The following is a 25,122-nucleotide window of genomic DNA, read 5'->3' on the forward strand; positions in this document are numbered from 1 at the left end:
TGCTATGGGCATGTGCTAGGATGCCCTGGGACCAGCTCTGGCCCCATGTCTGGCTCGGGGCTCATCCCTTAGGGTGGGTTCCCAGCAAGGGAGAAATCTACACTCAGCGACCTGTGGAGGGCACAGTTGGTGGTGAGCCTTGAAGGCAGCTGGGGGCAGACACGTGTGCATATCTAAAGGTTTGTGCACATACAGGTATGCGTGTGCACGCACACGCGTTTATGCCTGCTTGTGCGCATGCACGTACGTGTGTGTGTACACTGTGCCTCCCCGCCTGCCCTGCACTCTGCCTTGTAGAGTTCTTGAGTAAGTTCTCACTTTCTCTCCAAGAACACCGTCACCCCTCAGTGTTCTGTGCTTCCCCACGGTGCTGTGTAAATAGAAAGAGCCCAAGAAATATTCGCTGGACAGAACAGAGTTCAATCAGCCTGCGCAGAAGCAGTAGTCAGAGGGCTCTCTCTATGACCTTCTGACTGCATTGCTAAAAGAAACCTCTTGGGTGTTACAGGCTATTTGGAATTTCCTGGCAGGAAGAAGTCACCTGGTCCTTTCTCTCTGTGCATCCTGCCTTTCTGGGCAACTGGGGTGGTACAATGTGGAAGGAGGAGTCCTCCAGGTCCCCAGCGGATTTGGTGGTGTTAGCGCATTTGCTCCGGGAGGTGCGCAGAAACATGGAATTTTGCTCCTGGTTTGGCTATGCTGTCTCTGAGCCAGACAGGTCCCGGCCCCACCTGAGCCTCTCTGGCTCCCCACACCCCGGGGCTAGCTGGCGGCGTTGCACTGCTCACGGCCGCTCTTACCGTCTCCGTGGCCCCAAGTGCTCAGCAACGGCACCTCCAGGTCCAGTGGTACGTCCAGCTCCATGCACACGCAGTGGATGAACTCCTGCCAGGTGCTCTGACCCTGGGTGTGCAGTTTGCTGAGTTGTTGGATTATCCTCTGTGTGGGGTCTGGGGACTGGTCCTCGGAGCCCAGGTCCACGTTGGGGAGGAAGAACTTCACCTTGGCGCTCAGCCATTCTGGGTCTTTGCTGAGCAGCCTCACGAGACATCCGCACAGGTTCTCGGTGCCCAGCTGGAGGCTGATGGGGTCCATGTGCAGCCCAGCCCTGCGGGGACCAGGTAGGCAGGTGAGCTGGGGGACAACTCAGCTTGGGGGAAGCCAAGAGGGGCAGTCACAAACCACCCCCTACATCTGAGGGGAAGAGAAGAGACAGACACAGAAGACAAAGAAGTGGCCACTCCGTGGAGTCTCAATGCCATTGCCCAGAGCTCGGTCCCAGAAATTAATCTCCTTCTTCTGCATCTTTTACAAAATTAATCTGTGCCTATGTATTGGCTCTGGAATGGTCTAGTTCATTCCCCGTGGATAATGCCCTGACGATGCTTTACTCATTCTTGTTTCCATGGACCCATTTGTGCTGCTCTCTGTGTGAGCTAAGCTCATGGCAGAGACAACTAGCTGTCCCCCAAAATCTGTTCTTCCCTTCTTCCTTAGTACTCGAACCCCTGAATATTCCCTGGTCATCTGGAATAGACTATATTTCTCAGCCTCCCTTGCAGTTAGATGTATCCATGTAATTAAATTTGGGCCAGTGGGATGTAGGCGGAAATATTGTATATCATTCTTTGCTTCTTCCTGTTGGCTGGAATGCCGATGTGATGACTGAAACTTGGGCAGCCACGTTGGATTATGAGGTAGAAGCCAGTACTGAGGAAGATGGAGGGTAAAGCTTTCCTGCCCTGGACTCTCTGACTTTGAATTTCTATTACATGACAAGGAAATACATTTCTATTCTGTGTAAACCCCTGTTGCTTGGGCCTTTCTGCTATTCACAGTGAAATATAATCCTAGCTAATACAGACCGCCTCCTTTCTCTCTCTAAGCAAATTCTCCCCTTCTAAACGGGAACTCTCAAACAACCTGCTGGTAGGAGTACTAATATAAGGCAAGGGACACATGTAGTGAAAGCCTAAAAAGTCTGTAGGCCCTTTGATTCAGCAATTCCATTTCTAACATTCTAGCCTTAGGAAACAATCATGGAGGTACACAGAATTTTTAGTTACAAAGCTGTGCACTGCAGGATTTTTTTTTTTTTTTTTTTGCGGTACGCGGGCCTCTCACTGTTGTGGCCTCTCCCGTCGCGGAGCACAGGCTCCGGACGCGCAGGCTCAGCGGCCATGGCTCACGGGCCCAGCCGCTCCGCGGCATGTGGGATCTTCCCGGACTGGGGCACGAACCCGTGTCCCCCGCATCGGCTGGTGGACTCTCAACCACTGCGCCACCAGGGAAGCCCCCAATTTTTAACTATTAAAAATAATCCTGGCGCAGTGGTTGAGAGTCCACCAGCCGATGCGGGGGACACGGGTTCGTGCCCCAGTCCGGGAAGATCCCACATGCCGCGGAGCGGCTGGGCCCGTGAGCCATGGCCGCTGAGCCTGCGCGTCCGGAGCCTGTGCTCCGCGACGGGAGAGGCCACAACAGTGAGAGGCCCGCGTACCGCAAAAAAAAAAAAGAAAAAATTGGAAGCAACCTAAATATTCAACAGTGGGAGACTAACTAACTGGTTATCCATAATACAGTGGAATATACTATAACATTTCCAAATGTACTTTCTGGTACTATTTCCTTAATAATAGAGACAAACACTCAGAAAGCACTTACTATGTGTTAGGCACTGTTTTACATGCTTTATGTGTCTCATCTAATTATCACAACTCCAGAGACTCCACTTCTAACTCTGAAAAAGGTAGGAGGCCTGCCCAGGGGCCAGCCATACCAACCCCCAGAGGCTGGGGCAAAGACCATGTGTCCTGGGGTTCAGACCCCAGCTTCTCCCTTGACCCTCGGCAGAGGCCTACTGGGCACATGTCCCCAGCCCCTCTGGTCACCCTTCCCCAACTAAACTAATAGCAACAACTCCTTGCTCAGGCACAGGGCTTTAGAATTCATGAAACATGCTCACATCTATGGCATGGGCAGGGATCACCATCCCCACTGAAGAGATGGAAAGACTAAGCCAAGGAAGGGTAAAGGACACGCCCAAGGTCATCATACAAGTCCATGGCAGAGCCAGGCTCAGAACTGAGATTTCTTACCTCTCAGGCCAGTAAATTTCCAAGGCTTGAGATCCCTAGGTGGCACCAGACAAGGGCTAATCCCTGCCCTTTGTGTGACCTTGGCACAAGGATGTGAACATGGCCTAGGGCACAGCTACTTTTCTGGGCTATAATGTCCAAAATCATGTGGCCCATAAAGAAATCATCCAGGGCAGCAAGGTGCCAGGCAGAAGTGAGGAGGGCCTGGATGGTATAATTTCTGGGAAAGTCCTTCAAATTCGAATTTCCCCTCTAGCCAGTCTAACATGATCCCATTGTTCCCACCATGAGTGCTCCATCCCCTGGGGGTAAGACCTTAAGTTCCTTAAAAATAATCATCCCTGGAAGAAAAGGCACATTATATTATTATTGGTCACTGTGGAAGTCTGTGGGAAATAGCCTTGGAGACAGAGGTTTATAGTAGAAAGAGCCTCAGCCCCAGAGTTAGGAGATGGGTGTGCCTGTCCCAGCTCTCTAACTAATTCTCTGTTCACGGAATTAGGGCTATTCACAGATACTCTCTTTCTAGGCCTTTGGTTGGATTGCATCTCTCTGCCCCTTTGAAATTGGGTATGGCCACGAAACTTGCTTTGGCAATGAAATATGCTAAAGAATGACCTGCGTCATGTCTGTGCAGAAGTTCACCTTGTTCTCACTTTTCCTCTAACACAGTGGCCAGCAGTATTCCAGATCCTGGCTGTTCCTTTAGCCTGGGTCCGGGAAAGAGGATAATGTGGACTAGAGGCCCCGGTTGATTCATATTAGACAAGAACTGAGACCAGGAAATAACTTTTGTTGTCATAAGCCACGGGGACTTTGGAGGTTGTTTGTTACTGCAGCATACACTAGCTTATCTTAACTGATACACTCTTATTATGAGCACATCTCTTCTCTGTCAGGGCCTTGGTCACATCATCCATGAAAAGGGTAGACGCTGATGCAGGTCCTTGCTGATGTTCTGTGTCTGATGATTCTCACTCTCTTGCTGAAGGGTGACTAAGAGTAACTTTGCTCTATTGGGGGCAGTCCAGGGAGCAGTAGGGAGCAGTCTTGGCAGTAGGAGGGTGGGGGATGAAGGAGTGGATGGGAGGGAAAGAGAGGAGGCAAAGGGGAATGATTACCTACCTGGTTTCCTGGTTCATCATAGATGTTCTAGGATGTCCACAGAGAGGGTCTCATGGGTTCCTGGGCCAAGTCCCTGAGCTGGATTTTTAGGTTCTTTCCATAGGACAGGCCCCTAAGAGAGAGGAGACAGTGCACTCTCCCCATCATTATTCCAAGTTCCAAGAGGAATTCTGTAAAGAAGGCACTGACCCCTACCCCTGACACCGCTGAGGACATCGACCCAGAAACAGTCTCCTCGTCTTCAGGTACAGATCTTCTTCTTCCCCAACCAAGATTTTTTTGTCCCTGGACTGTTCACAGCCCAGCCCTCCCTGGTGTCACCTCCCGCCGTATCTGGCCCAGAGGATGCCCCTCTTTCTCTTCCAACTTGAACATTCCCCTTACAGTGACTTGTGACGTCACTGCAGGCCCCTCAAATTCAGCAGACTTATTACAGCTAATTTATTGGATTAAAATAGAATAATCCTTACCACAGATGTCAGTTTCCTTTCCTAATAAAACCCCAAAGAGGTTAGAATGTGCGGTCTTCTCTCTTAATACATCATGAAGAAGTTTTTAAATAATCAAGAGCAAACATTCTTCTTAATGAGAAAACCCAGAGGCATCGATCACTGTCTCACCAAGAGGACAATAAAACGATGCTCTGATATTTTATAATAACTATAAATGGAGTATAACCTTTAAAAATTGTGAATCATTATGTTGTACACATGTAACTTACATAATATTGTACATCAACTATATCTCAATAAAAAATAAAATAAAATGATGCTCTGGCACAAAGGCCTACGCAATATAGCTTTAGAGATCTTGTCTAACAATAAGAAATAGAGAAGAAAAAAGATGGCTAAAAAGTACATGGAAGAACGGAAGAAAGGCAAAAGATCAGAGTAGTGTGCACTGATTATCTCCGAAGTATGAGGAATGTAAAAACAAAGTTCCAGACTTTAGGTCAATCCACATCAAGAGGGCACATTCTATAGAGAGCCCAGAAATAAATCCACACACCTACGGTCAATTAATCTTTGACAAAGGAGGCAAGAATATACAATGGGGAAAAGACAGTCTCTTCAGCAAGTGGTGCTGGGAAAGTTGGACAGCTGCATGTAAATCAATGAAGTTAGAACACACCCTCACACCATACACAACAATAAACTCAATGGCTTAAAGACTTAAATATAAGACATGACACCATAAAACTCTTAGAAGAAAACATAGGCAAAACACTCTCTGACATAAATCGTACCAATTTCTTAGGTCAGTCTCCCAAGGCAATAGAAATAAAAGCAAAAATAAACAAATGGGACCTAATCAAACTTACAAGCTTTGTACTGCAAAGGAAATCATAAACAAAATGAAAAGACAACCTACGGACTGGGAGAAAATATTTGCAAATAATGTGATGGACAAGGGCTTAATTTCCAAAATATACAAATAACTCATACAACTCAATAAGAAAAAAACGAAAAACCCAATCAAAAAATGGGCAGAAGACCTAAATAGACATTTCCCTAAATAAGATACACAGATGGCCAATAGGCACATGAAAAGATGCTCAACATTGTTAATTATTAGAGAAATGCAAATCAAAACTACAATGAAGTACCACCTCACATCGGTCAGCATGGCCGGCATTAAAAAGTCTATGAATGCTGGAGAGGGTGTGGAGAAAAGGGAACCCGCCTACACTGTTGTAAACTGGTGCAGCCACTATGGAGAACAATATGGAGGTTCCTCAAAAAACTAAAAATAGAGTTGCCATATGATCCAGCAATCCCACTCCTAGGCATATACCCAGACAAAACTATAATTCGAAAAGGTACATGCACCCCTATGTTCATAGCAGCACTATTCACAATAGCCAAGACATGGAAGCAACCTAAATGTCCATCAACAGATGAATGGATAAGGAAGAAGTGGTGTGTGTGTGTGTATATATATATATATATATATATATATATATACACACACACAAATATATATATGTATATATATATATGTATATATACACACACACACAATGGAATACTACACAGCCATAAAAGAGAATGAAACGGTGCCATTTGCACAACATGAATGGAACTAGAGATTATCATACTAAGTGAAGTAGGTCAGAAAGAGGAAGACAAATACCATATGATATCACTTATATGTGGAATCTAAAATATGACTCAAATGAACTTATCTACAAAACAGACTCACAGAGAACAGACTTGTGGTTGTCAAGGGGGAGGGGTGGTGGGGGAGGGATGGACTGGGAGTTTGGGATTAGCAGATGCAAACTATTACATATAGAGTGGATAAACAACAAGGTCCTACTGTATAGCACAGGGAACTATATTCAATATCCTATAATAAGCCATAACAGAAAAGTATAGGAAAAAGACTATATATATATATATATATATATATATATATATATATATATATATATATATGTATAACTGAATCAATTTGCCATATAGCAGAAATTAACACAACATTGTAAATCAACTACACTTCATAAAATAAATTTTTAAAAAGGAGAGCATATTCTAATATAACAGAGATAAGTACTGTAGTTAGAAACAAGGGGGAAAAAAACACAGCCTGTTGAAGAGCTACTGAGGTAATAATGGTTTTTTAAAAAAAGAAAACTGTCAAATTCTAACAGAAGAAATGGAGAGAAGCATGAGCAAATTGAAATAAAGCCTTGCTATGGACTGAATGTTTGTGTTCCCCCCAGACTTATATGACGAAGCTTAAATCTGCAGTGTGACGGTATTTGGAGATGGAGCTTTTGGGAGGTAATTAGGTCATGAGGATGCAGCCCTCATGATGGGTTTAGTGCCCTTATAAGAAAAGGCAGGAGAGATGTGCTTCCTCTCTCTGCTCACTGCCACGTGAGGAGGATAAAGGGAGGAGGCACCCATCTGCAAGTCAGGAAGAGGGTCCTCACTGGGCACCGGATATGCTGGCACCTTGATCTTGGACTTCCCAGCCTCCAGAACTGTGAGAAATAAATGTGTGTTGTGTAAGCCACCCAGTCTATGGTATTCTGTTATGACGGCCAGAACCGCTGTAACAGACTAAGACAAGCCTGCCTGTGACTACAGAAAGTGAAAGGAAAAATCCTTCTAAGTTAATAGACATATTTAAGGCAATGCCTTAAATATATTACAGTAGGATACTTCTGAGAACTTGGTAAAATTATAATAATGGTCTTTTAGACAAAAAATGGCAGATATGACAAGTGTTTGTGTGTCTTAACTATTTCATAATAAACATTTTGAATTAGAATTAGATAAAAAGAAAAAAACGAAGGCAATTATATCAAAGACTATTCATTGGGAGAGGCAGGTAATAACGGAGAGGCTTCCAAACAAAGGCATTTTATAAAGTAACTGTCATTAAAACTTTATGGTACCCGGTGCTTCCCTGGTGGCGCAGTGGTTAAGAATCCATCTGCCAATGCAGGGGACATGGGTTTGAGCCCTGGTCCGGGAAAATCCCACATGCCACAGAGCAACTAAGTCCATGTGCCACAATTACTGAGCCTGCGCTCTAGAGCCCACAAGCCACAACTACTGAGACCTCGTGCCACAGCTACTGACACTGGCGCCTAGAGCCCGTGCTCCGCAACAAGAGAAGCCACCGTAATGAGAAGCCCGCGCACTGCAACAAAGAGTAGCCCCTGCTCGCCGCAACTAGAGAAAGCCTGCAGGCAGCAACGAAGACCCAACACAGATAAAAATAATCAATAAAAAATAAATAAATTTATAAAAAAATACTATACAAAAAAAAAAAGAATCCACCTGCCAATGCAGGGGACACGGGTTTGAGCCATGGTCTGGGAAGATCCCACATGCTGTGGAGCAACTAAGCCCGTGCGCCACAACTACCGAGCCCGTGTGCCCTAGAGCCCGTGCACCGCAACTACTGAGCCCACAAGCCGCAACTACTGAAGCCCACACACTCTAGGGCCCGCATGCCACAACTACTGAAGCCCGTGTGCCTATAGCCTGTGCTCCGCAACGAGAAGCCACCACAATAAAAAGTCCGCTCACCACAATGAAGAGTAGCCCCCACTTGCCACAACTAGAGAAAGCCTGCACGCAGTAACAAAGATCCAATGTAGCCAAAAACAAACAAACAAACAAACAAAACACAGCACATATATAGCCTATAATGGTATAATGGAAGAGATTATTAAAAAAAGAATATATATATGTATATATATGTATGTGTAACTGAATCACTTTGCTGTACACCTGAAACTAACACAACATTGTATGTAAATCAACTATATAAAAACCACATAGTAATACAAGTGTTTTAAATGGAAAGAATTATTATTATTGTTATTGGTCGTGCTGTGCCCCTTGTGGGATCTTAGTTCCCTGACCAGGGATTGAACCTGGGCCCTCAGCAGTGAGAGCACGGAGTCCTAACCACTGGACCGCCAGGGGATTTCCTTTTTTTTTAAGAATTATTTTTTAGTTACATAATTAAATTAAATTTTTCTGTATGGGCAAATTAAAACCACAACCAGATACCATTTCACACCCCCATCGAATGTCTGTAATGAAAGAGAAGAGAATACAAGTGTTGATGAGGGTGTGGAGAAACAGGAACTCTTATATACTGCTGGTGGGAATGCAAAATGGTGCAGCCACTTTGAAAAAGTTTGGCAATTCCTTAAAATGTTAAACAGAGAGTTATAACCCAGCAATTTTCTACTCCTAGGTTTATATCCAAGAGAAATGAAAATATACATCTACATGAAAACATGTACAGAAATGTTTATCATCCCTAATAGCTAAAAAGTGAAAACACTCCAAATGTCCAAAAACTCACAAATGAATAAGCAAAATATAGTATATCTATACAATAGAATATTATTTAGCAATAAAAAGGAACAAAGTAACAATCCATACTACAACATGGATGAACAGCAAAAACATGCTAAGTGAAAAAAGCTCCAAAGTATACTAGTAAGTGAATTCAACTTTTAAAAGCTATGGCACATGTATGTTTTAAATGTGCTGTGTGCATTTGCATACATAGAGACCAACTCTAGGGTTACACAAGTAACTGGTGACAGGACTGTGTCTGGGGAGGGAACCTGGGGGACCCAGGCAAAGGAGAGCCCTTTACACTGTACAGTTCGCTCTCTGTATCTGTGGGTTCTGCAACTGTGGATTTGAATCCTCAAATGTGGAACCCGCGGATATGGAGGGCCAACTGTACTACGCCATTTTATATAAGGGACTTGAGCAACCGAGGATAGGGATACGGAAGGACGACCATTCTCTTCTGGACCACTTTGTACCATTAAAACTTTTCAACAGGTGCATTTCAATTTGTTTTTCAAAGCCATAAAACGTTCACATTAAAAACTAGAATAGACATTTCCCCAATGTGTAAGGAAGAGAAATTTCACAGTGCTGAGTAAGCACAAGAAACTATCAGTGCTGCTCACATGAATGGAAGTTCCCTACAGAATGTGAAACACTAAAACGAAAACAGAATTAGGAAGGCAATAAGTGAGGATAAATACCTGCATTAAGTATGACAGATAGAGACTGAAAATTCAAATTAAAAAGTAATTCATACACACCGAGGAAATACTTTATTCTACTTTTTGTTTAATGTTTCTGTGTGTGTTATAGGGACAAAACTACATTTTCACTGGGAAAGTGTTGAAAAAGTTGAACAGATAATGTAATGAATATTTGCTAAATGCCAGGCAAGTGCCTTTAGGCTTTATCTATTTTAATTCTCACAGCTACTCCTCTTGGATGCCTCCTATGCATTTAAAAATTTCCAGGGACTTCCCTGGCCGTCCAGTGGTTAAGACTCCATGCTTCAACTGCAGGGGGCACAGGTTCGATCCCTGGTTGGGGAGCTAAGGTCCTGCATGCCATGCTGCGGGGTGTGGCCAAAAAAAAAAAAAAAAAAAATTCCCCGGTCCAAAGCTGAGCTCCTGATCTCCCCTCCCAAACTACCCCTCCCACCCTCCCCCTTCCCCATTCCAGTGAAGGGCGGCCTCAAGCTTCCTCAAGCTCAGGCCAAAGGTGGCTTAAGTTTTCCAAGCATACCACAGAATCTTACTTCCTCCACTGCTACCTAGACCTGGCACCATCATTTCTTACCTGGATTCCTGCGCCAGGAGGCCTACCCCCAACATCCTTCACAGAGAGCCAGATGGTCAAGTTAAAATGTGGCCCACGCCACATACATTTGCCCCTTCCTATCGCTCCCTGAGGAAAAGCCAAAGTTCTTCTCAACACCATCAAGTGGTTTGAACAGTCAAAAGAAAAATCAAATGTGATAACTTTAACATTCCCCTTACTGTGTTGGTTGTTTTCCACTTACTTTTAACTTAACTTTTGGCAGTTTATGGGCTTTTTCTGAGAAATTTGCTTAGTTCGTCAAGAGTGTTCAAACTTAGTATGCAGCACACAGTTGTGTATAATATTTTTTCTGTACTTTTTTTTTTTTGGTCGAACCACGCAGCTTGCAGGATCTCAGTTCCCTGACCAGGGACTGAACCAGCGAAAACGCGGAGCCCTAATCGCTGGACCAACAGGGAATTCCCTCTTGTACTTTTACATTTCACATTTTTGTACTTAATTTAGTTTCTCTTACTTTGTCTTTCTTTCCTTATTAAATGTGCCAGCAGTTGGTATCTCTTATGTTTAAAAGCAAACTTTTGTTTTCTTTTATCAATTCTGTAGAATTTTCCCTTCTCTAGTTTTATAATTTTTGTTTTTATTTTCTTATTTCTTTCCCCTGATTTACTGAGACTGTTATTCTTTAAACTTCTGAACGTTACGCCTTAGGCCATTTTGAGTTTTTTCCTTTTAAAAGAACTTTTGGCCAATTTCCATAAATTTATATTGTTTATAGCAAACTTATCTTGGATTACTAGTAGATTATAATTTTGACCTGAGTCATTGAATAGAGGGGTGAGTTCTTTTAAAAATCTTTGTCATTAATTTTTTGCTTTACTATACTGTACAAAGAATAAATCCTATCTAATTTCTGCTTTCGGGAATATGTTGAGAGTTCTCTTTTTGGCTTGGTATATGAGAAATTTAAAAATATTCCTTGAACATTTAAAAGATACTCTTTTTCAATAAATATGGATTTCTATCTCACAAATTATACCAAAATAAAGTCTAGATGGAGTCAAAATTTAAATGTAAAAAGTTAAACCATGAAAGTACTAGAAGAACAGATAAACAACAAGGTCCTGGGAATTCCTTGGGGATCCAGTGGTTAGGACTCCACGCTTTCACTGCTGAGGGCACAGGTTCAATCCCTGGCTGGGGAACTAAGATCCTGCAGGCCAAGCCGCCAAAAAAAAAAAAAAAAAAGTAAAAAAGAAAAATTATGGCACGTCCATGCAATGAAATCCTATGCAGCCATTAAAAAGAAAGAGGCAGAACTATGTGGAATGATATGGAACAAGATATATCACATTTTCAAAAAGGTCAAGGGCAGAATAGGGTACCTATGCTGCATTCGTGTAAAGAAAAAAAAATGTGTATGTTTCTAAATACATGAATATTTCTGGAAGAAACTCATAATAGTAATTGTCCCCAGGGAGGGGAACTTTTAGAATTTTATCTTGTATGCATGTATTACCTAAACAAGATTAATTTTTTAAAAATCGAATATATCTATTACCTCACCTATACTGGTTGTCCTTCAAATCTCCTATGTTGGTATCTATGTGGTTTGGGGTAGCCATAAAGAAGGAGAGAGACATTCTTAGTCACTGTGCTTCTATCAATTTCTCCACGCATGGCTAGCAGTTTTTAAATTTAAATATGAATTTAAATAACAAATTTTAAATGATGTTAAGTTTATGGGTTCATGTTACCCAAATGCATAAAAGTTTATTACTACTCTACAGAAAGCAAGATAGCAGAGAGCTGCTAATAGAACAAAGAAAATAAACCCCAATAAACTCTCAAGCCTTCATATTTGCATTTTAGCACCAGGATCTCTGGCTAAAAAAAAGTGTTACTTCTAAGAATCACCAATGCATCCCTGGGATAGGGCAATCAAACATGGGGCTCAGAGAGAGGCAGTGAAACGCCCAGCATCACACAATCAGAAACAGTCAGCACGCCAAGGGAATCCAGGCGTGTGGGTTTGCAGTCTGGTGCTCCCGCCACTCCAGGTCCAGACAGCAAGAGGGAAAAGGGCAGGGGACCTTGCTGGGGTGCTAGTCTCACTGAGGGGTGGGCATGGAAGGATCACTCCATCTTGGCTTCAATCTTTTTCTTTTTTTTTTTTTTTGCCGTAAGCAGGCCTCTCACTGCTGTGGCCTCTCCCGTTGAGGAGCGCAGGCTCCGGAGGCGCAGGCTCAGCGGCCATGGCTCACGGGCCCAGCCGCTCCGCGGCATGTGGGATCTTCCCAGACCGGGGCACGAACCCGCGTTCCCTGCATCGGCAGGCGGACTCTCAACCACTGCGCCACCAGGGAAGCCCCTGGCTTCAATTTTAAGCAGACAGCCCCTTCCGTTGCCCGCATCGGGGCGCTCTTGGGGAATCTCTCCTGACATCCAGGGAACGCCACTGCTGTGGAGGTTAGGGGGCGGAGTGGAGAAATCACAGCCAGTTCCTCTGCCCCAGTCCCAGGGCCTTTGCCATCGCTGCTCCCTGCACCTGGAGACACCCCCCACCTCCAGTCCGCAGGCATGCACACGTGCACGCACGCCAGCACACACGCCTCTGGCCAGAGTTGTCTCTAAAACTCAGCTCTGGTCTGGCCTCATTTCTGTCTAAACCTCTTGTAGTTTCCCACCACCTGCAAGACGAAGTGGCACCAAGTTAGCATGACTTCCACAAAGCAGGTCCACATCAGGTGCCGAAGAAAGGCTCAAAGGATGAATAAACAAATGGTCCTTCACCGTCTGGGTCCTGGCCATCTCCGGGTCCCCTCACACCACCCGTGCTGCCCTGCCATGTGACCATGCTTCCATGGGCGTGATCTTTCCATGCCCACCCCGCCGTCCTCTTTCACAAGCCCCTGCCTTGCACACATGCCCTGCTCTGCCTTGAAAGCCCTTCCCTTTTTTTCCATCTTGCAAACTCTTCCTTCTCCTCTGGACCCAGCTCCAATCGACTTTTGCTTCCTTCTCAGGGAAGTCTTCCCAGCTGCCTTCCCAGACCAAGTGGCACCCCCAATATTGGGCTTCCCTCCCTAGCAATTTCTCCTTTCTCCTCCACAGCAGGGCTTGTCACTCTGCGTCATCATTTCCTCTTGGCCCACCCTTCCTTCAGCAGCTGGGTACACCTCCAGGGCAGGGACTCTGCCTGATTCTGGATAAGGGCAAATACCTTGGCACCAGGGCCCTGGATTTGAGTCTCTATTACACAGTTACCAGCTGTGTGGCTATGGTCTGGTTACTCCATGGCTTGGTACCTCAGCGTCCTCATCTGTAAAATGGGGATGTTCTAGGTCAGGCTGCTAAAAGCAGAGCCCAAGACAGGGGTGTCTGTCCAAATTATTTATTAAGGTGGGACGGGAAGCAGGATGGGGTCGGGGGAGAAGTTAAGCACAGATGTGGCTTCAGGAGCAGTCTAGCTTTAGCCTGACCACAGGGAACTCTGGGATGTGAACAACACTCCAGAGTTTGTCCTGACAAGAGGCAAGGGGGCTGCGCTGTTCCCCCGCCCATATCCGCCACATCTGCCACTCATTGGCTACGGGCCATGCCTATGGGGTGGAGGAGGGGCATTCCTATCAGCCAAGGGCAATCCTTCAGGGCAGGGTGCAGGTGTTAGTGGGCCTACACCCACAGTGGATGGGGGAAGGGGGACTGGCCTATGAGGGGGTCCAGTAGACTGGTGAGAGGGAACACCAGCAGGGTCAGCCTTGGGGGTAATAATAGCTACCTGGCAAGGTCGCTGGGAGATGAAGCAGGCAAAACCGCTGACATGGCATCTGGCCCATTAGCTATTATTACCAGTGTGGTTGTTCTTGTTGTTTCCTATGTAGCCCCAGCCCCTAGCACAGGGTAGAAGGAAGGAAGGGGGGGAGGAGAAGATAGGGTTTGAGTCACATACTTCTGGCTGCTATTCTTTTTTTTTTTTTTTTTTGCGGTACGCGGGCCTCTCACTGTTGTGGCCTCTCCTGTTGCGGAGCACAGGCTCCGGACGCGCAGGCCCAGCGGCCATGGCTCACGGGCTCAGCCGCTCCGCGGCATGTGGGATCCTCCCGGACCGGGGCGCAAACCCGCGTCCCCTGCATCGGCAGGCGGACTCCCAACCACTGTGCCACCATGGAACCCCCTGGCTGCTATTCTTTTCCTTCTTCCCTCTTCCTGCTTGGATGGAGAGGAAGCCCGTTTGAGCCTGGGGCTCAGGAGTAACACGTGCTGGCAGCACCCCTCCCACTGGCTGGGATCTGTTTCCTCATCTCTACAAGGGCGACACCACCTGCTGTCCCTGTTCCCGGGGCTGTCTGGGAGGGTCAGGCCAAGGATCAGGAGGCTGGAAGCCCTGTCCCCCCCGGGCACTGCCCCAGCTCCTGGGCCCGGGTGGGGAGAAAAGAGGACAGAAGGGGGCGACTGAGGCCGGGCAGCGGGAAGAGAGGGACACAACTAAGAAGGCTGCCAACGCTAACGTCAGGATCAGGAAGGACGCGGTTGGTGGGGTCAGTACCCCCGGCCATGACATCCCCTCAAGACATCTGGACCAAAATATCACCGAAATTGAGAAAAGAAAGTGCTACTGAAGTTGGTTTCCAAGGACTGAGTGGACAGGTCAGGCCTGGGGACACCAGGGTGGACCAGAGTCCACAGAGGCCCTCAAGCCCTCTGGGAATCCTCCACGCCAAGCCCTACAGGGCTGACGACCGGGAACCCAGGACCTCTGCTTCCCCCCAGGGTGGTTGATCATAGTCCGAGGCTTCAGAGGATGCCTGAGCCCAGATGCAAAGGGGAAGAGAGCTGGAAGAATCCTGGCAGTGGGGTCCATGCCAGGCCCATTTTATAGATTGGGAAACAGAGGTCCCGAGAAAGGAAGGCCTTGCTGACACTCACAGCAAATAAGAAGCAGAAGTGGGACCAGACTGACCCAGTAGGCGCTTTCTGGGGGACCGATACAGCCCCACCCCAGGAATCACCCTCTTCTTATGGGACCCCACAGGAGTTACCTTCAGGGGGATGTCAGCGGCCATCTCCTCCCCCACCCACAAAAGCTGGCATAGCGGGCAAGAGGGGTCCTTGACACAGCACATTTCCATGGGGGGATGATGACACAGGAGAATACTGTTCCTTTGAAAACAATCATCTTTATTGTCCCTCACAATGACAGGGTCCTGCAGGACTTAAAATGCAGTCACATGCTTTACCAAAGCACAAACCGAGGCTCCCAGCAGTGAGGGGACCTCCCCAGGTCACTAGCTAGACAGTCGCAGAGCTGGGAGTTGAACAAACATCTTCTTGCCTCCAAGCCCTTGTGGAGGTGGCACAAGCCTGCACTCTGGCCCTCAGGCCTGGGCCTGGGAGGTCCCTGTTCCAAATCCAACAAGGCTTCTCTCTCCTTGTCACTGGAAACCAGGAAGCTGGGTCCCAGCCCCCATCACTAGAATTGAAACTGTCTCCTTTACCCCAGCTACCTTCCTGCTCGGAAGGCTCAGACTCTCCACCAAAAGACCCCCGAGGGTTTCTGGATGTACCCCGCCCCGCAAAAACCGGGGTGTCCACAGGCAGCCCTGGCCTGGCTCAGACGGCAGGTGGCCAGGTAGTGGCCTTGCCTCTCCCGCTCAGCCCTGGCAGTTTGGACCCAGAACCCACAGGAAGTGGCCGGTGAGGCCTCCGTGAGAAGGGTCCTGCCCAGCACAGTCCTGGGCAGTGGGTCCCAAACTTGTCTGAATGTTGGAATCATCCGGGGTTTTAAAACTTCCAGTGGGCCGCACTCCTGATCAATCACAGCACAACCTCTGAGGGCAGAACACAGGCATCAGCACTTTTGGAGGCAGCCCAGGTGAGCTTGGGGACTACTGCTCCAGGCCACCCTGTCACCCAGCTCTCCACTCCCAGTGGGGAGAATGGCTCCTTGCTCCCTTGTACCCGGTGTCTTGCTTCCCCAGCAAACCAGAGCCGAATGAGTCTTGCCTGCTAAGAGGCTGGGGATGGGAAGGCCACCGAGGTGGCCATATTTAGATGAGACCCTAAGGGTGTCTACTGACAACTAACACTCCTCCTGCGCTCAGCATCAGGCCCCCGCTTGGTGGCCCTGCCACCTCCTCTCATGCCCACACCAAACTGAAAACGGAGCCGAGGTCTGGAAATACGCCTTCATCTCCAGCCATGCGGTCAGCGAGGATCCCGGAGGAATCTTGTGCTGGTTTTGGAATTTAGGGGATGAAGAAGGCTCAGGATGTAAAGAAGAGAAGTTAGATCCTGAGGTTCGAATTCACAGCCTGGAAATTGGTCTGCCCGCTTTCAAAGGCAAATTGGCAATGATTTCTAAAACTTAGAATGTGTCTGGTCTTTGGGCTTCCCTGGTGGCACAGTGGTTAAGAATCTGCCTGCCAATGCAGGGGACACGGGTTCGAGTTCTGGAAGATCCCACATGCCGCGGAGCAACTAAGCCCGTTGCAACAACTACTGAGCCTGCGCTCTAGAGCCTGAGAGTCACACTACTGAAGCCCGTGCGTCACAACTACTCAGCCTGTGAGCCACAACTACTGAAGCCCGCACGCCTCGAGCCCGTGCTCCATAAAAAGAGAAGCCACCCAATGAGAAGCCCGCACACCACAACGAAGAGTAGCCCCCACTCCGCAACTAGAGAAAGCCCGTGTGCAGCAACAAAGACCCAACGCAGCCAAAAAAAAAAAAAAAATGTGTCCGCCCTTTGACTCTACAACCAAACTGCTTGGCAGAAATCTACAGGGAGAGCCACACGGCCCGCAAGGCACAGAGTGCACTACATAAGAAAATCCTGCAGCTGCGTTTGAACAACTCATAACCTAATATAGTTTGGTTTACCACACCTCTGGGTTATGGGCATGAAGGCCACTGATGCGGCTGGATCCTCCATATGTATTACTGAATAGACAAGACACACGTATAATGATATGCATAATATGACATCATTTGTCTGAAGAATACATATAAAACAAAACACCAATACTCCAGTTCTATAATAACATGTTTTTATAACTTAGAGGGTAAGAGCATGAATTTTGGAGCCAGGCTGTCTAGGTTTGGGACTAAACTTTTCACCATTTTCAGGCTGTGAGGCTTCAGGCAGGTCATATAGCCTCTCTGAGCCTCAATGTTCTCATCTATAAAACAAGGATAATAACAGTACCTTCCTCACAGGGGTGTGAATGAGTTAATACATGTAAAGCACTTAAAACAGGGCCTCGCAGTGAGTGAGCCCAATTTAAGTGTTTTGGGTTTTTTTTTGTTGTTGTTGTTTTGTTTTGTTTTAGGTTTTTTGTTTCTGGCCGCGCAGCACAGCTTGTGGGATCTCATTTCCCTGACGGCAGTCAGAGTGCAGAGTCCTACTCACTGGACGCCAGGGAGTTTCCGTGCTTGTTTTTTTTAATGCGAAGGCTTAGATAAAGTTCTGGAAGGCAACACACCCAACTGGTTACCTCAAACTGGGAGAGGACGGACCTGGGGCGGGAAGCAGTGAGTAATGGAGATTTTAGCCTGATGTGTAAGGCGTTTAGCTTTCTGCAAAGAGACTTTAGTCACGTATTACCTGTATGGTTTAAACTGAATACACTTTTTTGAAAGTGAAAGAAGACTGAAGATCAGTGACCAGAAAGCTGGACTCTTTGAAGTTAGAAGAGGAATTCTGCTTCCGGGATGGATCATCTGACTGATGTTCTCCCATGCCAGCTGACAGTGCCCAGACACACAAAACACGGGTAGAAGAAAGGCTTGGGGCTGGGACGGGGGGTTAGGGGATTGGTTGGTTGGAGCCTCAGTTCTGAGCCCCACTGCCCCAAACTGACTTGTCAGGTGACACCAGGCGAGTCCCTGACCTCTCTGGACCATGGTTCGCTTGTATGTCAAGCAGGGTTAATATCAGCCCATCTCACAGGGATCTGTGGAGCTGATAAAAGAGCCTTTGGGGTCAGGAGGCTTGGGTGCAAATCCTTATCTCAACATGTTGTGTTGCTCAACCTAGGGCAAGTTTCCTAACCTCCCTGTACCATGTGTTCCTCATCTGCAAATGCGGTGATGATTTTGCATCTACTTCGCAGGGTCATTCTGAGGATGGGGGACAATAGTTCATATAAAGATTATAGCACAGTGAGGGGACTGCCCATCTGCAGCCGACGTTAGTTGATGCTAATCTCATATATTGGGTTCTCAGCACAGGTTGGGCATCATGCTACAGTATTCCACCTGCATTTCCTCAGTGGATCCTCAATCAACCTTTCAAGGCAGATATTGCCTTCATTTTACAGATGAAGAAATGGACTCTGGGATGTCAAGAAGCAAAGAGTGGATTAAAACCTCTGCTGAACCCAGAAGCGCTTTCCTAACTGAAGCACCATACTGCCTTCAACCAATGATCTTCTTTCCAAACGAAATGATCATTCCCATAGCTCTTGATTATTTTCCTGCTATAAAATATAATCTGCACTCATTTGAAAAGTTCTAAACATTGTGGAAATATATAACGTGAACTCTCCCACAATCTTACCCTTTAGGGATAGAAATACAATTTCCAAGACTTTTTTACCCATGTTGGAGGACATTTTTGCCTTATCTGAGAATCAGAGTAGCATTTCCTTAAAAATTTTCTAGAAATCATTTCACTTTGAACTTGATTTTCTAAAGTATCATTTGCCCTGCATGGAAGGTAACCCCTAAAAGAGAAACCCAAGGGAAACAAAACCAAAATGATGCCCGTTGAACGGGACCTGGGCGTTGCTGCCTATGGCCTGAGGCCTGGCCTCGCATTGTGGAAAAGCTGATCAGGAGTGTAAGAGGCCTTACAGACATTAGCAGCCGACTGAGACTTTCTCCTTAACAGGAAGGATTACAGAGAAGTGAAAAGAGGACAGCTGCTCTCACTTTATGATTCAGCCAACGCCTCCTCCATGCACCTCCTAAACAGCATCCTGCTGACTCTATCGTGTAAGTCTCTAACGAGGCAAACTTTTACCTGCCCATTTCAAGAAGAGAATTCTGAGGCTGAGAAATGCACAGGACACCTTCAAGAACTTAGGGAAAAGACGACTGTGAGACCAATAAAATGGCAAGCTATCTCTCTCTTCAAACAAGACGCAGTGACAAGATCTGAATACCTCAGAGTACCAGCTCACCATGATTGGAGTCCTCCCTCCATCTGGCATGAGGGGCAAGGGGTTGATGGGGGTTTGGGGTTTCGGGAGGGTACAAGCTCCATCCCTCCCCACAGGAGATGGGTGTTGAGGGATCAGGCAGTTTTCCAGCTGCCTGCAACCTCTACATCCACACAGTCTTCTAGGAGAGAAATTTAGCAACCCGGTCTCAAACATTTTGAAAATAATGATTCCAGTGAGGATTCGGGGAAGATGGCAGAGTAGGAAGCACCAGGAATCTGTCTCCTCACTTAGACAAAAATTGTACGAGCAGAATCTGGTACAACTGTTTTGGAACTCTGGAGTCTGTTGAAAACTTACAGCTTCCAGGGTTAATCTGGACTCTTAAATTTTGGTTAATTTTAAATTGGGAGATTAGGTTTGACATAAATACAATACCATGTGTAAAACAGACAGCTAGTGTATAGCACAAGGAGCTCAGCTTGGTGCTCTGTGATGACCTAGATGGGTTGGATGGGAGGGTGGGAGGGAGGTCCAAGAGGGAGGGGATATAGGTGCACATATAGCTGATTCATTGTACAGCAGAAACTAACACAACATTGTAAAGCAATTTTACTCCAATAAAAAAATTTTTTTGGGTTCATTTTGGTCAATTTCAGCTCTTAGTACAGTAGGAGGTAGCCACCCCCCACCCCTCGGTCTTGTGGCAGCCAGCCGTGCACATGTTCCTGGAGCAGCTTGCACGCAGTTTGCAGGAGCGAGGGTGGGTAAAAAGGACCCTGTCCTCCAGATACCGGAGATTTGTACCATAATTGTTGACTGCTGTTTCTGATCTCAGAGGTGCAGACAGAAGCAGGCAGCCATTGTTGTCACTCCACCACCCCCTCTGTGGTGGCAAGCCCCTCCCCCTCCAGCTGAACTGACCTCCGGGAGATTTAAAGGGCCTGTGCCTTTTGTTCCCTCCTTCAATTTTGCTTTTCCCCTTTTGGAAGCCAGACATTTAAGACTAGGACATTCAGACACAACTGCACATATGGGGAACATTACAAAGTGACTGCACATGCCCAGGGAAAGGCTCATCAAAGACATAAGAAGGCATTAAGTTAACACCTCAGGTTGATCCTGGGCACAGAGACAGTTCACAACGATACAAAAAACCAAAAATGATAAACAAAAACCAAAAACCAAAAAACAGCAACCCTGGCAAGGGGGAGAATCGGATTTCCAGAGTTACCACATTATTAGATTCAAATGTCCAGTGTTCAGCAACAACAGAAAAATCACAAAGCATGCCAAAGAAACAATGGCCCACTGAAAGGAAAAGGTCAATGCAAAAGACTCTGTCTCTGAAAAAAATGTAATGACAGATATATTAGACAAAGACTTTGAAACAACTGCCTTAAAGATACGTAAAGAACTAAGAAAGTCAAAAAAATGATGTGTTAACAAAATGGAAATATCAATAAAGAGATAGAAAACCTAAAAAGAAACCAAAAAGAGATTCTGGAGCTGAAAAAAATGCAGTATCTAAAATGAAAAGTTCATAAAGGGATTCAAAGGCAGATTTAAGCAGGCAGAAGAAAGAAACAGGGAACTTCAGGATAGGACAAAGGAAATTATCGAGGCTGAGAAACAGAAAGAAAAGGAATGAAGAAAAGTGAACAGAGCTTAAGGGATGTGTGAGACATGATTAAGTGGACCACCATACACATTATGGGAGCCCCAGAAGAAGAGAGAGAAAAGGACAGAGAGAAAAATTGAAGAAATAATGGCTAAAAACTTTCCAAATTTGATGAAAAAGCTGAATATAAACATTCAAGAAGCTCAATAAATTCCAAGTAAAATTAACTAAAAGAGACCCACACCAAGACACATTATAAGCAGACTTTCAAAAACCAAAGACAATGGGTGAGTCTTGAAAGCAGCAAGAGAGAAGTGAATCATCAAATACAAGGGCTCCGGGCCTCCCTGGTGGCGCAGTGGTTGAGAGTCCGCCTGCCGATGCAGGGGATACGGGTTCGTGCCCCGGTCTGGGAGGATCCCATATGCCGCGGAGCGGCTGGGCCCGTGAGCCATGGCCGCTGGGCCTGCGCATCCGGAGCCTGTGCTCCGCAACGGGAGAGGCCACAAGAGTGAGAGGCCCGCATACCGCAAAAAGAAAAAAAAAAAAAAATACAAGGGCTCCTCAATAAGACTATCTGCAAATTTCTCCTCAGAAACTTTGGAGGCCTGAGGACAGTAGGCCCATACATTCAAAGTGCAAAAAGAAAATAACTGTCAACCAAGAATGCTATATCCGGCAAAACTGTCCTTCAAAAGTAAGGGAGAGGGAATTCCCTGGTGGTCCAGTGGTAAAGAATCCACCTTACAATGCAGGGGACATGGGTTCGATCCCTGGTCAGGGAAATAAGATCCCACATGCCCTGGGGCCACTAAGCCCGCATGCCACAACTACTGAGCTCGTGTGCCTCAACTAGAGCCCGCGTGCTGCCAGCTACAGAGCCCACCCACTCTTGAACCTGCGCGCCACAACTACAGAGCCCACACGCCCTGGAGCCTGTGTGCCACAACCAGAGAGGAGAAAGAAAACAAACCTGCACACCACAACTAGAGAGAAGGCCACACGCTGCAACAAAGAGCCTGCTCACCACAACGAAAGATGCCACATGCCTCAACAAAGATCCTGCGTGCTGCAACTAAGACCTGATGCAGCAAAAAAAAAAAAAAAAAAAAAAAAAAAGGTAAGGGAGAAATCAAGACATTCCCAGATAAACAAAAGCTGAGGGAATTCATGACCACTAGATGTGCCCAGCAAGAAATGCTCAAGGGAGTCCTGCAGGGTGAAATGAAAGGACACTAGACAGTACCTCAACGTCATAAGGAAAAATAAAGATATCAATAATGGTAAGTACATGGACAATTATAAAAGCTAGTATTATTGTAGCAATAGTTTGTAACTATACTTTTGGTTTTCTACAGGATTTAAGAGACTATTACATGTAAAGAAAAACAATTATTAGTGTAAAGGCTAGTATACAGTACTGTAACTTTGGTTTGTAATTCCAAATCTTGCCTTCTACATAAACTGGGAGACTAATGTGTTTTTTTTTTTTTTTTTTTTTTTTTTTTTTTTGCTGTACGCGGGCCTCTCACTGCTGTGGCCTCTCCCGTTGCGGAGCACAGGCTCCGGACACACAGGCTCCGCGGCCATGGCTCGCGGGCCCAGCCGCTGCGCGGCATGTGGGATCTTCCGGGATAGGGGCACGAACCCGTGTCCCCTGCATCGGCAGGCGGACTCTCAACCACTGCGCCACCAGGGAAGCCCCTAATGTGTTTTTTAAAAATTATTATTTTATATTTGGGGCACATAATATATAAAGATGTAATTTTGTAACGTCAGCAACAGAAAGCAGTGGGGATGGAGCTGTAAAGTAGCAGAGTTTTTGTATGTTATTGAAGTTAAGCCACTATATTCAAATCAGATGTTATAACTTTAAGATGTTAAATGTAATCCCCATGTTAACCACAAAAAAATAGCTATAGAATATACACAAAATTAAGAAATAATTTAAACATTTCACCACAAAAAAAGTTAACTAAACACAAAAAAAGAGAGGAATGCAAAAAATAAGGCACAAAAAAGCCATAGGGCATATAAAAAACAAACAGCAAAATGACAGAAATAAGTCTCTCCTTATCAGTAATAACCTAAATGTAAATGGATTAAACTCTCCAATCAAAAGACAGAGATTGGCTGGATAAAAACACATGATCTAACTATATGCTGTCTACAAGAGACTCACTTGAGATTCAAGGACAAAAACAGATTGAAAGTAAGGGGATGGAAAAAGATATTCCATGAAAATAGTAACCAAAGGAGAGCAGGAGTGGTTGTACTAATACAAGATAAAGTAGGCTTTAAATCAAAAAAAGGTTACAAGAGGCAAAGAAGGACTTTATATGTTAATAAAAAGTTAAATTCAGCGAGAAAATATACCAATTATAAACATTCACATACCTGATGACAGACCACCAAAACATACAAGGCAAAAACTGACAGAACTGAAGGGAGAAATAGGCAGTTTTCGGATAATAGTTGGAAACTTTAGTACCCACTCACAATAATGGATAGAATAATCAAGCAGAAGATAAGTGAGGAAATAGAGGACTTAAACAATACAATAAATCAATAAGATCTGACAGATATATTCAGAATACTCCACCCAATGACAACAGGATACACATTCTTGATTGCACATGGGATATTTCCCAGGAGAGACCATATGTAGGGCACAAATTAAGTCTCAATAGATTTTAAAAAATAGATATCATACAAAGTATAGTCTCTGACCACAATGGTGTTGGAAATCAATAACATAAAGAAAACTGGAAAATTCACAAAATTGTGGAAACAAAACAGCCCACATTTAAACAACTAATGGATCAAAGAAGAAATCACATCGGAAATTAGAAAATGCTTAGAGATTAATGAAAACAAAAACACAACATACCAAACCTTATGGGACACAGCAAAAGCAGTGCTAAGGGGAAATATTATAGCTATAAATGTTACATTAAAAAACAAGAGAGATCTCAAATCAACAGCCTAACTTTGCAACCTAAGGAACTAGAAAACAAAAGCAAATTAAACTCAAAGCTAACAGAAGAAAGGAAATAATAACTATTAGAGTGTAGATAAAGGAACAGGAGAACTGAAAAATAATAGAGAATATCGATAAAACCAAAAGTTGGTTCTTCAAAAACTTCAACGAAATTGACAAGCCTTTTGGACTAAGGAAAAAAGAAGAATCAAATTACTAAAATCAGAAAGTGGGGACATCACTACGAATTCTAAAGAAATAAAGAGAATTGTAAGAGAATACTACTAACAATTGTATGTCAACAAACTGGATAACCTAGATGAAATGGACAAATTCCTAGGAACACAAAACCTTCCAACATTAAATCACAAAGAAGTAGAAAATCTGAATAGACCTATAACTAGTAAGGAGATATATCAGCAATAAAAAAAATCTCCCAACAAAGAAAAGTCTTGGAGCTGACGGCTTCACTGGTGAATTCTACCAGAAAGTTAGAAAAGAACTAATACCAATCCTTCTCAAACTTTTCCCAAAAGTTTTCCCAAAAACTGAAGAGGAAGAACACTTCCTAACTCATTCTAGGAGGCCAGCACTGCCCTGATACCAAAGCCAGACAAAGACACTCAAGAAAACTAGAGACTAATGTCCCTTATGAACAATGATGCAAATATCCCCAACAAAATACTAGCAAATCAAATTAAAAATATTATACACCATGACCAAGTGAGATTTATTCCTGGAATGCAAGGATGGTTCAACATATGAAAATTGATCAATGTAATATGCCACCTCAACAAAATGAAGGGAGGGCTTCCCTGGTGGCACAGTGGTTGAGAGTCCACCTGCCAATGCAGGGGACGCGGGTTCGTGCCCCGGTCCGGGAAGATCCCACATGCCGCGGAGCGGCTGGGCCCGTGAGCCATGGCCGCTGAGCCTGCGCGTCCGGAGCCTGTGCTCTGCAATGGGAGAGGCCACAACAGTGAGAGGCCCGCGTACTGCAGAAAAAAAAAAAAAAAAAAAA

General features: G+C 45.4%; 1 protein-coding gene across 9 annotated transcripts in view; it reads right to left on the reverse strand.

The window, feature by feature from the left end:
* Positions 1 to 25,122, reverse strand: part of NLRC5 (NLR family CARD domain containing 5) — a 111,074-nt gene that overhangs the window by 61,087 nt on the left and 24,865 nt on the right. For all 9 annotated transcript variants that reach the window (XM_081215248.1, XM_081215249.1, XM_081215250.1 and 6 more), the window contains 2 exons: positions 4,224 to 4,335; positions 801 to 1,108 (listed from right to left, as the gene is read on the reverse strand). In XM_081215248.1, coding sequence (XP_081071374.1) covers positions 801 to 1,108; positions 4,224 to 4,243 — 328 coding nt within the window. In that variant the 5' untranslated portion in view covers positions 4,244 to 4,335. The remainder of the gene's footprint in view (positions 1 to 800; positions 1,109 to 4,223; positions 4,336 to 25,122) is intronic.

The sequence above is a fragment of the Mesoplodon bidens genome, assembly GCF_964165515.1.
Source record: "Mesoplodon bidens genome assembly, chromosome: 18".
Classification (NCBI taxonomy): Eukaryota; Metazoa; Chordata; class Mammalia; order Artiodactyla; family Ziphiidae; genus Mesoplodon; species Mesoplodon bidens.